The sequence below is a fragment of the Macadamia integrifolia genome, chromosome 1 (genome assembly GCF_013358625.1).
Source record: "Macadamia integrifolia cultivar HAES 741 chromosome 1, SCU_Mint_v3, whole genome shotgun sequence".
Classification (NCBI taxonomy): Eukaryota; Viridiplantae; Streptophyta; class Magnoliopsida; order Proteales; family Proteaceae; genus Macadamia; species Macadamia integrifolia.
This window is the reverse complement of record NC_056557.1, coordinates 12689538-12706328: the sequence shown is the minus strand read 5'-3', so window position 1 is coordinate 12706328 and position 16791 is coordinate 12689538. Positions and strand designations below refer to the sequence as shown.

The window sequence follows — 16791 nt, the reverse complement described above, 5'->3', positions numbered from 1 at the left end:
GGGGGGGGGGGGTGTGGGGAGGTGTTATTCTCCATTTTCTTAGGTCAACATTTATTTATTTGTTTGGTGGAGATGTTTTCTTATTGCTTGTTCTCTTCTTAGTTCTGAGCTTATATCCTGGTAACACTGTTTTTCTGCTCAAATAGGTGTTAGCTGATGATTATTCTAAGATTGCATTTCTATGTGCCGATCGCTCTGTTTGCCTACATGCAAAATATGGAAGTCACTATAGCTTACGGATTCCAAGGTTTTCATCTTTCTTTGGGAGAGTAAATTAATTATAATAGTGCTCTAGTGCTCTTTTATGGGGAGTTATATTGTTTGCTATAACTTTTCTATCGATTCTTTCTTCTCTAGTAGCCACATGTTGCATGCTAATTATTGTTCAAGTCCTCAAGTTTATAGTGTTTGGCTTTGCTACATGTGCTTATATTGTATCATAAAGTTGCCATTTTTCGCCGTGGATGAGTAAGTATTTGTGAAAAGAACTAATGGCTCCTGGCCTTGAGTTCATGCTCAACTCAGCCTTACTTGTTAGTTGTTACTAGATGGGTTGGCTACATGGATCTTTTTTCTTCAGTCATATATATTCAAAGCCATACTTGTTATTAGTCCTAAGCTGTGCATGCTTTCCTCACCGCTTCTCCAAGACTACCCTTGACCTCTGTTAGTTCCTTCAATTTGAATCAAATCACCTTTCCTTGTTGGAGCATTCAAAGGCTTATGTTTACCATGTCTATGCTACCTCAGCAACTTTCCCGCAACATATCATGATTCATGTATCGGAGCTACTCCAAAATTAGCTCTACTTTCTTCATTTCTTATTTTATCTTCTCTATTTTTACCATTCACCCATCTCAACATCCATTTTATTTATTTTGTCCGGATCCTCCTCTTTTGAACAAAAGGAAGGGTAAGGGTTTTCTTCTGTGGATCCCTCATGTACCTGCTAGTATTAGTAATAAACAGATCATATTTGCTTGAATGAGGGACTAGTTACTTCCTCACAAAACAAGCCCTCATTACAAGACAGAAACAACTCACCTAACAGGCAAGACAGTCCCATAGATCGTAAAGTAGAGGTTGAGGAACTTGACTCTACGGAAAAGAATTCTTGGACTCAATACCCCACTACTGGGTGGGAGATTAGCAAGTCCAGTGTTACCTTCTCTACTTCCTCTATTTGCTTGTCTTTCCTTTGCTCCTTCTCCTTGCTGTGCACAGGAAGGCTAGCAACTCTTATGCTCCATTGATTATCCTGTATTTGTTTACCAGAGGCCTAGAATAAGGAAACGAGACCTGCTTGAAGGTATGTGGGATTAGCTTAAGCCTAACAACTCACCTAGCACCTATCTTTCTCTTCTCTATCTTAATCTTTCCCTTGCTCTATTACTGAAGGGAGATTTGCAAATCCTCTTATGCTATCAAATGGAAGTAATGGAAGTGGCTCATTCATTCAAACCTAATCGAGGGATGGGGGCTTCTCCCTTGACTTCTATATTCCTATTTCCTCCTCCCCTGACCAGCTTGGCCATGGAGATGGGGTAGGTAATGATTGATGTAGTAGGCATTGGTTCTTCTGTGGGAGGTAGATGGATAGATACCCCGACAGAATTAACTCATTGGTATGGATGGGCCCTGAAGAAGCGGATAGGATGGTTGAGATGGATTATATAGAAGTGGGAAGCAGGAAGAACTGAACTATTCTTCCATCTAGTTGGCTCTGCTCGACTCATAGGACTTAGCATAGGACTTAATGATTATATATGATATATCATTATAATGCTTATTTATGGTACATTTGCTTAACATACAACTAGTTTGCATGTATCCAAATGATTTAGTTTCAATCAGATCTGATGGATTTGATTTGTCCATGAATAATTGCCCCATGAATAGAATGGAAGAGATCCCAATCTGACGGCTAGATGTGGGCTAGATTTTTTATCAGATTTAACAGTCGAATAATGAAAGAATATTCCAGATTTGAAGTCAGAGTTTATGAAAGATGATGGCAGCATAATATCTCAGATTTAGAAAGAAAATAACTAGGGATGTGAGATCGACTTAATCAATGGGAGAGAGAATAGGAGTTACAGAGAAATAAGAGAACAACAAAATAGATGTCAAATGGGGAAAAGTTAGGACAGAAGATAGGGAGAGAGAGTAAGATGGGATGAGATTGTTAAGAGAAGATTTCCCCCCCCAAAAAAAGAAGGATCTAGGAGAGAAGGGTGAGAGAAAAAATAGGAAACTAATAACTTGTGAAACCAGGAATTAGTAATAGAAAGGGAGAAATAACATGAGAGGAGAGAAAAAAAGAAGGAAAAAAGAGATGAGAAACCAAAATCTTGGGGGGTGGGGGGAAGAGAGCTCCAACTCACTTGTCAAACTAAATAATTCTTAATCCATTCTATTTCATCATGAATCATGGGGGTGGTTACATATTTATAGACCAATAAAGAAAAAAATGGATTCCACTAACTCTCGTTTCCTAAATCTACTTGTCTTGAAATTGGGAACTATAATATATTGGGACAATTACTATTACTCCCTTATACTCGCCCTATATTTACTAAAAGTCTGCTAGCCTGAACTTCTTTTCTGTACTCCCCTATAATCAAAGTCCCACCTCTCCTTCTCCCATGCTATTACAAAACCCCCATATTGCCCCTACCCTCCTGGTAATCTATCCCCATTCCTACCAGCATAGCCACCCATCGCCCATCCTGCAGAAGAACAGAGAGAAAGGGAATGCAGAGATATTGCAAACATATGGTATCCATTAACAGTGAGAAAGGGTACAGCTCGTGGACACAAAAAAATCATACTCATCCATCATGATTTACAATCTTAAAGGCACAACCAATTTCGCTGCTGGCAGTGCCTCTCTCCTCACTCCATTATCGCTCTCCACCAGCTTCTGCAACGACACCTTGAAAATGGCAGCATCTACATAATCCTCAGGATTCTCTCAGACCAGTCCAAGATAATGTACCAGTTCGCTACGATTCGGAGTTCGAAAGGTGAAATCTCTAACGTGCTGTTGCCAGATCTCACATAGGTTTTTCATAGTAAATAGATCATGAATTCACGGTCTGCACTTAAAATTCAGTTGTATGTGTTTTATTGAGAAACACTCCAAGGTTGGTGATGTGCATTTGCATCTAATTTTAAGATGTGCACATTGTGGCATCATCGTAAGTGGAGCCTTCTGCTTTTCTTAGTTGTCTTTGGAGTCATCTTAATGTAGAAGTAGATTACAAAGTAACTACCCCCAGAAAATTACAACTCGAAACCCCATCTGAAATAGGATTCTAGGACTTAACTTGACAAAGTACAGCAATAAGACAGAAAAACCACCAGAAAAATATGCAGAAAGTACTCAAGAGAACAAAGAATAACTCAATAATAAAAACCCAACAAAAAAGAAACCAAACTGCAGGAGAGAGGAACCTGCGATTGGGAGTGTGAAGGGTACCTGCGGCTGGAGCTAGGCAGCTAGATTGGCCACAAACTAAGGTCGATTAGAGCCCTTAATTTGAAGAGCAAAACCTCCAAAGATGAAGGGTTTCTGCGGCTGAAGTAAGAGTTAACACACTTTCTTGATTTCATACCTAGGTGGGAGAATACGAGAGAATTCTTCAAGAACAGCAGCTGGCCTACTTGACTGGTTCCCAAATCAAGGCCGGGTGGTCTTGTAGAAGCCTAAAACAGACCCTTCAATGGGCTGGATGAACAGATCAATGGGCTGGATGAACAGATCTCCGTATGAGAATGTGAGAAGGATCGATTGGGACTCGCTGGTCTTTCTTGTTGATTGATTATGACTTTAGCAGGGTTTCAGATCTGGAATTTCTCTGGTCGATGGTCACAGCAACAATGAATAATAACAGTAAATAAAATAAGGAAAAGAAAGGGAACCAAGAGAATTGTGGGTGGGGGTGGCTATCTCAACCCGAGCATCTCACCCACAGCTATCTCGGCTGTTAGAAGCAATTGACTGCAATTTTCTTTATTCAAATCTGATAAATATGAGTACAAGAGCTCCTTTATAAATAGAGGGCAGAAACTAGCTAATAGCAATCACATTAGAACTAGGAGTTGTACTCCTACTAGGACTAACACTAGAAACCTAATTGGAATAGGTAACTAACTAGTTAATTAGCTACTAGCCACTAATGCACTGATTACAATTAAATCGATGGGCCCAATGGGCCTTATTAACTAATGAAATAAATTAATATATTAATAACCACTTAAGTGGACTTAAGTGGAGTTCGACTAGCCCACTTTGGGCTGGGCTCTCCCCTTGCGGCAGTCCATGATGGATGTGGACCTACATCACATCTTCTCAACTCGTACAACAGCATATCATCCCCGTCCATAACACGTCGGCTATGTCCTCCAACAAAGCAACAAGCGATGAAACCAAAGACAGCTAAAGCACCTAAACTATAAGACAAGTAAGCTTCTCCAGACCATACAACTGCGCGGGGATCCCATGCAAAGGGTTTGGTTAGGATGTGCCAAATTCCACCAAGTATACAAATGGAACCTAACTATACATGATCTCCAATTATATCTTCTAAATCGTCCAAGATCTCCATGTGTGAGGTTCCCACTGCCCAACCCTGAAACCGTCCAAGCTTTCACCTATTCAGACATCTCTTTGCTCCTCTCCATCCCTAAACCTTCGTCCCTGAAATGGCATCCAACCAGTCAGAATGCCCTCAGATGAGTCTCCCACCACTTCATTCCCTCCTCCCGGCACAACCTCATCTCCTCCATCTGATCAATTGGTGATAACGTTCTTGAACCTTCCACCATCAGGGAGTTGTAGAGACTTACATTTACCAGTTGTTCGACAAGGGCTGGATGAGGGTGGGGGAAGTGGCTAGTGATGGAGGCAACCGGTTAGGAGCGATGGGGTTAATGGGAGAGGGGGTAATATGGGGTTTTTGACATAGCAGGGGAAAAGGAGAGGTGGGACTTGGATTATAGGGGAGTATCAGAAAAGAAGTTCGGGCTAGGGGACTTTTAGTAAGTATAGGGTAAGTATAGGGGAATGATATTCATTGAATTATTATCCTATGCTATCGGATTGATTTATATTCTTAATAAATAAAACAACTAACTTATAGCCCAAGACATACCAATGAAATTAAACCACCAAACAACTAAATTTATATCTACCACTGGCCCGACAATAAGGCTGCTATTAATTGAATTATTATCCTATGAATGATTATATTATTCTCTCCTGTTAAAAAAAAAAAAAATACCCTCCAGTTTTGTAGATGAGGGCATCATCATCACTTGATTGACATCCATTATCATCCACCTTGATTTGATGATCCACTGCTTTTCTCGAATAACATTGACAAAATCGGTGAGTTGGAATTTTTATGTTGAAGATCTATTGATGAAGAATGAATTTCATATGTTTGATCTCTATAGGGATGATCCCGCTCTGCTCCTCTTTAACTCAATATTCCTCATAGGGCGCTTAATCTTCAATCAGATCTTTTGATCAGTTCATTTGCAATTCCAATCATGGGATCCTCTTGAGTACTTCCATTTTTGGGAGATTCCTCGATCAACATGTCTTCTGGCTATTCCACCCGTTGCTTAACGAGTGAGATCAATTTATTGAAAGAAGTTTCCCTACGATTGAATATGAGTAATAAGTCGCTAAGTTATAGCCTAGTCTCTTCAAGATTTGCTTCAACCTTTCGCAAGTTCTCTTGTATGATTTGAAGTTGTTGGCAGACAACAAATAGAAATGTAGGATCCCTGGTATATACGGCCAGGTTTGGCCCTGATACCAAGTTGATGTAGTTTCAGTCAGATTTGAGGGATTTGATTGGCCTGCTTGTAATAGTCCCACTAATTGAATGGAGAGATCCCGATCTGATGGCTAGATGTGTGCCATAGCTGATCTTGGATCTAAGTATCTTAGAATCAGAAATAATGAAAATATTCCACATCTGAAGGTCTTTTATGAAAGATGATAACAGAATAGTATCTCAGATTTAGTAAGAATGAAACTAAATAGAGATGTGAGATCGACTTAATCGATGGGATAGAAACTAGGAGTTACTGTAAGGGAGGGATAGACCAAGAGAGAAATAAGAAAGAAAAAAATGTTTTTGAATGGAGAAAAGTTAGGAGAGAAGATAGGAAGAGAGAGGGTCAGATGGGATGGGATTGTTAAAACCTAAGACTTTCCAGAAAAAAAAAGGATCAAGGAAATGAAGGATGATGAGAGAAAAAAATAGGAAACTACTAATTCTGTGAAACCAGAAAGTAGTTAAAGAAGGGAGAAATTATGTGAGAGGAGAGAGAAACAGGAAGGAAGAGAGAAGACATCAGAATTTTTTTTTTGGGGGGGGGAGGGCAGAAGAGAGAGAAGAGAGCTCCAAGCTACTTTTCAAACCACATAATTCTTACTCCATTCTAAAAGGGCGCATACCCAGTGCCCGAGACTCATTCCACTGCAGGGTCTAGGGAGGTTCACAATGTATGCAGCCTTACCCCGCTTCATGGAGAGGCTGTTTCTTGACTAGAACCCACAACCACTAGGTCGCAATGGAGCAACCTTACCGTTGTGTAATGGCGCAGCCTTAATCCATCTTATTCCATCATAAATCATGGGGTTGGTGACATAGTGATAGACCAAAAAGGTAAGAAACAGATCCACTAATGACTCCTATTTCCTAATCGACTTATCCTAAAATTAGAAACAATAATTAGACTTTCACTAAGGCCCACTTTGGCATAGTTTATCTTTATATTTATTATCTATCTGTAATAAATCAATTATGGTAATAGATTGTGGGCTATAATCAATAATCGTTTGGTTGTTGCTAGACAAAAAAGATTATATAATGAAAAATAGATATGATATGCCTAGAGCATAATATATTATGTAACATTGAGTGCCTGAATTTTGTATTTTCTGGGATTGTTCTTCTTCCAATACTTCCTTCTCTTCACATTGGATTTCCAGTTCATCCATCAGATATTCTCCAATCGGTTGGGTAATAGTTGCCTTAGAACTAATAGAAGTTGAATCCTTCTCAGCAAGAATTGAATTGATTTCATTCCACCCCACCTTTCCTCGATTTATTTTTTTTATCTTTTGGGGAGTGGTGGGGAGCTGCCAATTAGTGAGAAACAAGGGAGTTGATCTCTTGATGGAAGCAATACTCATCCTAAAACAGTTAATTATTGCACTTTGTTTTTTTCTTTACATCAATTGATTTCGTTGATCCGAATAGTTTGGTGAGTCTGTTAGTAAAGCAGGGAGGTTGCTCGTGGCAGGGTTGTGTACATATGATGAGTGGTGGGCGGGAGGAGGTGGGGGGTATGAGGAAAGTAGGGAGGAGGTGGGGGAGAGAGAGGTGAAGGGTAGGAGGAGGTGCAGGCTGTGTCGTAGGCAGGGAGATGGGGTTATGGGTGGTGTTGCAGGAGATGATGCGGGAGAAAAACTTATTAACCGAAACTAACAGTGACAAGTGGAGAATTGGAGATTCCAAAGAAGACGAAGAAGAATGAATAGGAACACCCACATGACCAGCTTTCTGTCACCGATCCTGACGCGGGAAGGGGTGTTGTAGGAAGGGAGAGGGGTTGGGGCAGAGAGAGAGAGAGGTCTCCTAGCCAAACTACAAGTTCTATTTTCAATGCTATAAAAGTAAGTTGCAGGAGCGGGGCAAGGCTGAGAAATTGCACGGGTGGGACAGTGGTTGGCTCTAATAGATTTCTTGAAATATTTGAAGGGAATTCTCAGCAATTGGTTTTTCAGCTTCAGTGACTCCGACAGATGAGTTATCCTCGATTGTGGCATTTTTGAAGTGGCCATGGCCGCTACCGTCTCTGCTGTTGCTGCAGTGACTGAAAGAGAAGGAAAAACTCGAACCCATAGCACTCCCATATCAAAATAAGAATTGGATGAAGGACATGGAAAAAATAATGAGTCGTATGGGAGTAAGAGCGGAAGGAGGTGAAGGCTGGGGGGTTGAGAGAACTTGCAGCTGCTGGAGGCGGGCTGAGATTTCTGCAACAGTGTGTAGAGGCACTGTGAGATGAGGGTCGAAGGTGAAGGAATGTGATAACAATATCTGAATTACCCTTTTATCCTTGGTTTTGAGCCATTACAACACATGCTTATTAAAGGCTTACCGCATAAACAACAATAATCACTTTATCCCAATAAATCATAAACGCCTTTCAAGCTGTTTATGAATTTATTGGTATATTGATTTATTTTAATGAGAAATAGGGGTCATAAATCATACCAATTGCCTCTATTTATATTTATCTGACAAATAAACATAAATTTAAACCATTCCAAAGAGAGCCTCAGAAAATAAACTAACTTATGGCCCAAGACTTACCAAAGCAATAAAACCACTGGACACAGTAAGATTGCTATTAATCTAAATATTATCCTCTGCTATTAGACTATATTATTACATTACTCCACATCGTAAAGTACAAATCTAAGAACCAAATTGTGAGATCAAGCCATATCAAGCTGTTGAGATCATTCTCCTGCATTACTTATGTTTATCAATACATATTTTTAGTGGATCTTGCGTCTTTTAGCATCTCTAATAGGTCTCCGAGACGTCTCCTAAATCATCTAAATCATCCTTTTTGATACATTAACCGATACGAATACTAAACGCCTTGATTATCCTGTTCGTGAAAACTATCTTCATTTCACTTCTTTGACCTGCGACTGGAAACATTAACTTATTGGCATTAGTATTACTGATTTATTCTTATTCAACTTTGTGACATTGTTGCCTTGCATCTATCTGTTTTCTTTGTTTAATATGCATCTTTTGAACAGGATGGGAAGAGATATAGCTTATGACTGCTGGTCCTGTGACTTGCTCTGTGCTGCTTCTTCTTCAGATTTGTACAGAATTAATTTGGAACAGGTTCTACTTACAATCCCCCCTCTTTCCCCCTTTGAATGCTATTACCTGTCTCATTGTCATTGACATGAGTCCCATGAAGAGCGTCGGGATAGTTAAAAGTTATTGCTGGCAGGGTTTTAAGTATCGGTGCGTATCGTATACGTATCGGCCCTTATCGATACGATACACACCGATACGATACATGGAATTTTTAAAACCCTTTCGTATCGATACGTATCCTACGATACATATCGATACACACCGATACACCACCAATACGATACGATTCGATACTCTATGGAATAAATAAAATCGAGTGAAATGTACGTTTCGGTATGTATCGGTACGTATCGGTACGTGTCGGTGCATATCAGGATGTATCGACTGATACATACCGATACGGCACGATACGTACCGATACAGTGCGCTAGGGTCATATAATGGCCAAGTTGGGTCATTTTTCAGAAAACACGATTTTTTGAGGGGTTTTCGTTCTAAAGTTGCTGCCAACCATATTTCTCTCTAACTAAAGTGGAAATCAAGGTTGTGAACAAGGATTTTACATTTATGGAACAATTACAAAACCTTGAATTCTTAGTGCGATACCCTCAATTTAGTGTTTATGCATAAAACATGTTATCAATAGCTTTTTTTAACAAATTTTTTATGCAAAAGTATTTAAAAAAAGTGTTTCCTATCCATTTATATGTGAATCTTTAGCGTATCTTAGCGTATCTCCTATACAATACGATACGATACCCTCCGATACGTATCTTAATTTTGGCCAACTGATACCGATACTTTAATCCTTGATTGCTGGGAGGTTCTTCAAGAATAGGACTATAGGAGCAACTAGGATGATGATGTGCATCAATTGAAATTCATGGTAACACCATGTTTGTTTAGGCTAAATCCATCTTCTAGATGCAAAAACATGCATAACAATCAAGATTTAACAAAAGAAATTTTTTTTTTTTGTTAGAACTTACCTATTCTGTGAACCTTTTTTTCAAATCTGAGATCTAGGGCTTTGATTTGATCTTCACAAGTGTTGGTGAGGAGCTTTAGATTCATTTATCTACTCAAAGCCCAACTTGATTTGGTGAAAGAATAGGGATATATCTGAGTTTTTTCAAGAGGAAAATGCCAACATACTCGCTTTTGGGTATGTTTTCATGGTTCTGGTTGCATAAAATGAGTTTTGCCCCTTTTAAAGAGATGTATTGAGCGTATGTGTATTGGTACGTATCGTACGGTATGGCTCAATACGGTACAATATGTACCGATACACTTCAATATAGGAAAAAAATTTATATATGCCATCGTATCGACGTCGATCGATTCCGATATGTTCGGGCGATATGATACGGTACATATTGATACTTTTTACCATGGATACATAACGGTATCGGTTGGTATCGGTACGATACTTATTTTTCAAAAAGATTTGTATCTACTGCTATGGGTCGATGCAGTCAGATATGGTCCGATACACTTGATTCGCCTCCTATAAACCTGCAAAACAGAAACCGTGAGTGAGATAAGAATATGGCAGCAACGGAAGGCCTTGGAAACTTTTTTTCTCTTGGATGAATAACAAATGCATTAAACCGGAGGAAATATACAAGAAAAGGGGGAGAGAGGGGGAAGGGAGGAATCCAAAAGTGCAGCCCACTAGGGGAACAGCACAGGCTACCAACGACAACCGAACGGGCCAAAGACCAAGGGGGATACAAGTCATCATAGGGGTGGGAAGAGGATAGGACTAAGGGCCTTGGAAACTTATCACAAGCTGAAACAGATTATGGCGAAAAAGTGGTAAAATAGTAGTTATTTATTTTTGTTATGCATCATATATGGGGTAAAAATGACTCAAGTCTTTGCATCAAGCAGATATATATCTACATATTGCATAATAAGGTGTTCTATGCTTCAAAACTGTATTTTATATATATCATAAGCACATCCATGCATTTCTTGACCAATTCCACATGTCTTTAGCATATCTTGCGTCTCTCTGATACGATATGATACGTCTTTTAAAATCACCCCTCCGATATAATACCCAATACCGATCCTATGGCGAGCTGAGGACTTCTGAACAACAATAGAAAGACCAGAAAGGCTTTGTTGAGTTGATTATCTTTATTAACTTTTTCACTGAGAGAAAATCATAGCACCTTCTTTTAGTATCCTGAAAGTCGTATGACTCATCTCTTGTATCTGCTCTTAACTTCTTTGTTTCAGGCGCTATGAATCATCAGTGCATTGCACTCTCTCTGATATCTTGTGAATTATTATGTTCGAAACATCCACACCTCTATCTGATGGCATTTCATTCTTCTTTCTTTATTCCTTTTACTTGTATTGTTTCCAAATGTTAAATATTTGCATTGAATGTCTTCAGCTACTTTACATGCAATTTACTTAATATTTACTAAGAATGTCTTTTTGATACTTAGGGTCGTTTCTTGTCATCGCTCAACACACAATCTCCCGCAATAAATGTTGTTTCTCGGAGGTGGTTGCACGATCTTATAACTGTTGTAGTTCAAAATAACCAATGTCTTATTCCTTCTCAATTAATACACCATTGTGTTCTGAAATGCTGGGATTTGCTTTTCAAAATCCTGATATAGTGTTTTTTCTTTTATATATATATAGCAAGCTTCATGGGCTAGTTGCTTGTGGTGGTGAGGATGGTGCAGTTGAATGCTTTGACACGAGGACAAAATCTTCAGTTGGAAGAATTAATGCTGTTACGCCTGCTGGTGACATTGATCAGGTAGGGTGCCTGTGTCTCAAGAGGGTTTTTAGGATATTCCTGTTGTATAGGCATTGTAATGATTTTGGAGAAGTCCAAAACTTCCATGTCCATTGAATTGGGAAAAGTGTTTTTCTCCCCCCTTCCACTTTATTATCCTGTTGAAGCTCTCGGTATATCCTCATTATGTTGTTTCTTTGGTCCTTGAAAGCTCAATAATCTTCTTGCTTGATTCTAGGAGGTTACCGCATTAGAGTTTGATGATGATGGGGGTTTTCTCATGGCTGTTGGAAGTAGTGCTGGAAAGGTATGATGACACATCATCTATAAAATTTGGATCTCTTTTGACTTTTGGACTCTATTCTTTTTATTAAGGTTCATAATAGCGTTCATAGATCGTTTTAGTCAATTCTGGTTGGTACTGTAGTGGTTGTTTTGTCTTGTTATCATATATGTTAAGGATTTGATTGGTGTATATTCAATGTCTCATCTTCATCTAGTTTTGTCATATTTAGCTAGACACCCAGTACAAGATCTTGCCAAGCGCTAGGCAGAGATCTGTCGTTGTGATAAGTGGACTTCATACCCATCTCACTGGTCAAAATCCAGCACAAAACAAGATAGGCTAGTGTTTACAAGGTGATGTTAAGTTTCTTAAAATTAGAAGAATGCCGTTTCATATTAGTGGCACGTTTGTAATTTTTATCCCTTTGGACTCGCTTTTGAGTCACCTCAAGTACTTGTTTCGGGCTTTTGGGATGAAATTTGACTAGTGAGATGGTCTTGTATACCCTATCACATACACAACCAATGCAACTATATAACATTTGGAAAACATGGATAGTTAAGATTCCTGAATAGCATGGATTATGTATCTCAAGTTAAGTTTATTGATATAAAATTTATCTAATCAACTTTGGCAACTTTCTTTAATCATGGCAAATATTAGTGGCTAAAATGAAAAGAATTGTTTGATTTTTTTGGTAGCAAATGATTGAAATTTATATCCCCCTTAATTATCTGTCAATTATAGTTGCCAAGGTGTTGCCGAGGAGACAAGGTGGTTCTTGAATCTCCAGGCGACCTGTTGTCATATTGCTTAAGGTGCCCATACAGAAAATAGGGGAAAAGAAAGGAAAATGAGGAAAGGGAGGAGGAAATGGGGAGAATACACGGATTTCAGCAGAGTTTTGCACAGCTTCACAACGAAAACAACATCAACAACTCAGCCTTATCCCAACTAAATGGGTCGGCTACATGGATCTATGCAAAGACAAAATAGGATTAGTAAAAGTAAAAGGAAAGGAACACAACAACAACAATGTAGTAGAATACCATCTAAATGTGGTCGGTTACATGGATCCTTGTCCTCCAATTAGCTCTATTCAAGGTCATACTTGGGACAAGACCTAAACTATGCATGCCTTACTTTACTACTTCTCCTGTGGTCATTTTAAGCCTGCCCCCTAGCTCCATGAGTTCCTTCAATCTGAATCAGATCACTCCTTACTGGTGCATCCCCAGGCATTCATTGAACATGGCCATGCCACCTCAAATGGCTTTCTCGGATTTATCATGAATCGGGACAACTCCCAAATCAGCTCTAATACGTTCATTCCTTACTTTGTCCTCCCTAATTTTTCCACATCCATCTTGACATCCTCACTTTGGTGTTGCATTCTTTCTGATTTGTTGAGTGAAATGTACACGTGTTCCATTTTTTACATTTCATTTGTTTAATATGTGCTACTTTGAAAGTTTGCTTTATATTTCATTATTCTTGATTATGACCACTAAAATGCAGGTATTGATCTATGATTTGCGTTCTTCTTATCCTATTCGAGTCAAGGATCACATGTGAGTATCACCTGTGTTTTTGTTAATTTTCCTGAATCTTCCATTTTTAACATGGAGATGTCTCAATGCTGACCTTTTGCTGTTAATACCATGGCTTTACAGGTATGACAGCCCCATATTGGATATTAAGTGGCATCGCACTCTTAACTCTGAACGGTCAAAGTTGGTTACTACAGATAATCATATTGTTAGGATTTGGGACTCTGAGACGGTAATGAACTCTCTGGATAAAATAATCTCATGGCTAGTTGCATCTTCTATCTATTTTAAGGAAGTTATTTGGAAGCATTTTTCTTTACACTAAAATCAAGTTGAATAGGAGACCACGATCCATGTAGCCTACCCCCAGTAGCTGGTAGAAAGGCTCATTGAACTGAGTAAATTTCTCCCATAAGGGTCAAGAACAACTGGCAGGCTATCCGACGTGATGTAGGTCGCTATGGGCCCACTGAAGTGACAAAATCCTACTATAAAGGAGTAGTGGCAGTCTTGTAAATTCCAGAACAGATAAGGAACCTATAAAAGGCGTGAACAGGATTTGGAGGTAGAAGAGTAATTAGATTAAATGAAAAGGGCTTAGCTGGAAGTTCAAATGACGAGGGACAGAATAGAACAAAACTCAGAAAGCAAAGGCGGAAAAGTAATTACTGACTTGCGTCCTTGGGTCCTTGCAAATAAGGAAAACTAGGATCCAAACTCAAAATAGGAGCAGCAGTTCAGGGTTTGGTTAGGTGAAAAATATATAGCTCTTAAACAAGAGCTTGACTGAAGCCGAAACTCCAGCCAAACTCTTATGTTAGGATCTGATTTGACAAAGAATGAGGAAGAGGGAGGGATGCAGTTGACCAACATTCGAGCCGCAAGAGCAACTAGAAAAACAATTCTATTCATTCCAATCAAATCTTTAATGAGGGGTCGATTCGAACCAGGGAAAGCACTAGTGGGAGATCAATTGCAACAGGATCAATGATTCAGGGATGAACAAAATTAATAAAAGGATTCTTGTTATTTTTTTTCTAATTTAACTTATGAAAGAAAAATAAGAAGGATATGACTTGGGCATCCCACTAAGCCTCAATCAGCATCCCATCAACCATCCTCTCACTTTGCAACTGCTTCTCACACTGCCTATCTGGCAATTCACAAAGCAAAACAACTGTTTCTTCCTCCTGCGCTGGTACTTGAGGGAGTATCTTTGATCTGCAGCAATTCCTTTGATTTAAGAAAAGTCTTGAGTTCCTTAACCATGCGGGCACATCTGCTATGAGAGTTCCCCTGAGATTTATTGGAAATGGGTCATGGAAGAAACTTGGTGAATAAATATGCAACTACAGAACTAAAAAGAAGCACCTATCCAGAAAATATAAAATAACTGAAGAGACATAAACTGGAAAATGCTCTGACATGATTGGAAAAAATAAAAAGAACATGTTGATCACATGAAAAGGGTGGGAGTATATGATTCCTGGGTTGGGATATGAAGCCACACAAAATTTTAGGTTGCTTGTGGCACATGAAAAAAAAAAAAAAATTTAGTGAGTAATTATTTCAGTTAGATGTGAGCACAAATAGAAAATATGTGGGATATTCATAGTTGCCATGGCGACAAGGCTAACCAAGGCGGTGGAGGGTTGTCTAAGCGCCTAGGCGAGAAGGCGCACGCCTTGAGGCGAACAAGGCGACCAATTGTTATTTTTTATTTTTCCTATATTCTAACATTATTTAGTAAGCTATATATACCTTGTATCATAAAAAATCAAGATTAAGCAACATCAAGTCATTAAAAATCAACATTTAGTCATATTAAATCATAAAAAATTAACATTAAGTTATAAAAAATCAAAATTTCGAGAAATGCTCTGGTTCTATAATAAGTTTGACTGGTCAAATGATATTATTTTTACATGAGACTTTTTGTATCAGTTATAATATAAAATCAGCTTTCCAGCATGTCTAAGATTACTTAAATCTGAGTTGCATTGACAAAGTTATGCTCCGGTCAAACTTATTTTTAAGTGCGCGAATGCTGTTAAAATTGCCTGAATAAAAATAATTTTATGGGTATCAAAACAAAAAATTATTTTACCGCACTTTGGGTTTTTAGCAATATTTTAATATGATAGAATTTATAAAATTTTCATAATTGAGAAAAACTCCAGCATTTAAAAGTTGAAAATCGCCCCTATAACCAAAATTCAATTTTTCTTCTTGGACTGGAGGGTTGACTTTTTATCCTTTTGGAATTTGATTTTTAAACTATTTTTATTGGATTCAAATAGGGGGTATTTGCTTATTTATGAATAATGTCTTAAGTAAATGCTATAAAAATTATAAAAAGCATTTACTTAAATGATATTTGGCATAAATAAGTGCCAAAACACAAGGCGGCATGCTGTGCAATAAGGCGACTGTCGCCTAGGCCCCAGGCAAACCTCCTGGACGCCTAGGCGTCGAGGCGACGCCTTGACAACTATGGGGATATTGTAATTTAATATCGGCTCATCACATGCCTCTTCCCTCCCCCCTGCTTATAAAAAGAAAGACCTCATCTACTGTGAAGGTATTGTGCATCTCAAGAACTTTGTCCCATGCTGAACTTTATTTATATTTAGGGAGAAAGAATGCTGTCCATTAAGTGTTACCCACGCCCAGACACATGGGTGTGAAAAAACCCAGCTGCCTTGCGTGCGCTGGGTATTTTCACACCCAGCTGTATCTGGGCTTACAGGCCATGGGTGGCCAGCGTTCCGTTGCTCTTATATTTATATTATGCAATGTCGAGCAAATATTGGGAGCCACTTCTATTGAAGCCATAACCCTTCTTACCAGGAATTAATTTGTCAACATAAGCCATGCTGTTTCTTACATCAGTTGATGGGTGGCAGAGAACAGATTTTTCAGGAGCTTAAGAAAAAAAAGGTGGAATTTAACCTGATTGAATTGATGAAGTTCTGAGAGTAAAATTCGGTAGTGCAATATGAAACACTTAAATCAGTTCACTAATCTAATTGTATGTATAAAAACTTAACATGGTCCTTAGTCTTTTCTAGTACTCATATATTCTTTTGTTCTGCACTAGCGATTCTCTACAGGATCGGATCGGATCTGATCTGATCTGATCTGATCTGGGAGAACCTTTCTTAACTAGTGATAATTTATTTTATAGATTTTTTTTGTTTGTTTTGTTTTGTTTTGTTTTGTTCTGCTTTGTTTTGTTTTGTTTTTTTTTTTTCCCCG

General features: G+C 38.6%; 1 protein-coding gene across 1 annotated transcript in view; it reads left to right on the top strand.

The window, feature by feature from the left end:
* Nucleotides 1-16791, top strand: part of LOC122080896 (nucleolar protein 10) — a gene marked incomplete in the record, with an annotated part of 30934 nt that overhangs the window by 5736 nt on the left and 8407 nt on the right. The window contains 7 exon segments of the mRNA XM_042647778.1: nt 147-247; nt 8864-8954; nt 11396-11454; nt 11598-11718; nt 11936-12004; nt 13502-13554; nt 13657-13766. Coding sequence (XP_042503712.1) covers nt 147-247; nt 8864-8954; nt 11396-11454; nt 11598-11718; nt 11936-12004; nt 13502-13554; nt 13657-13766 — 604 coding nt within the window.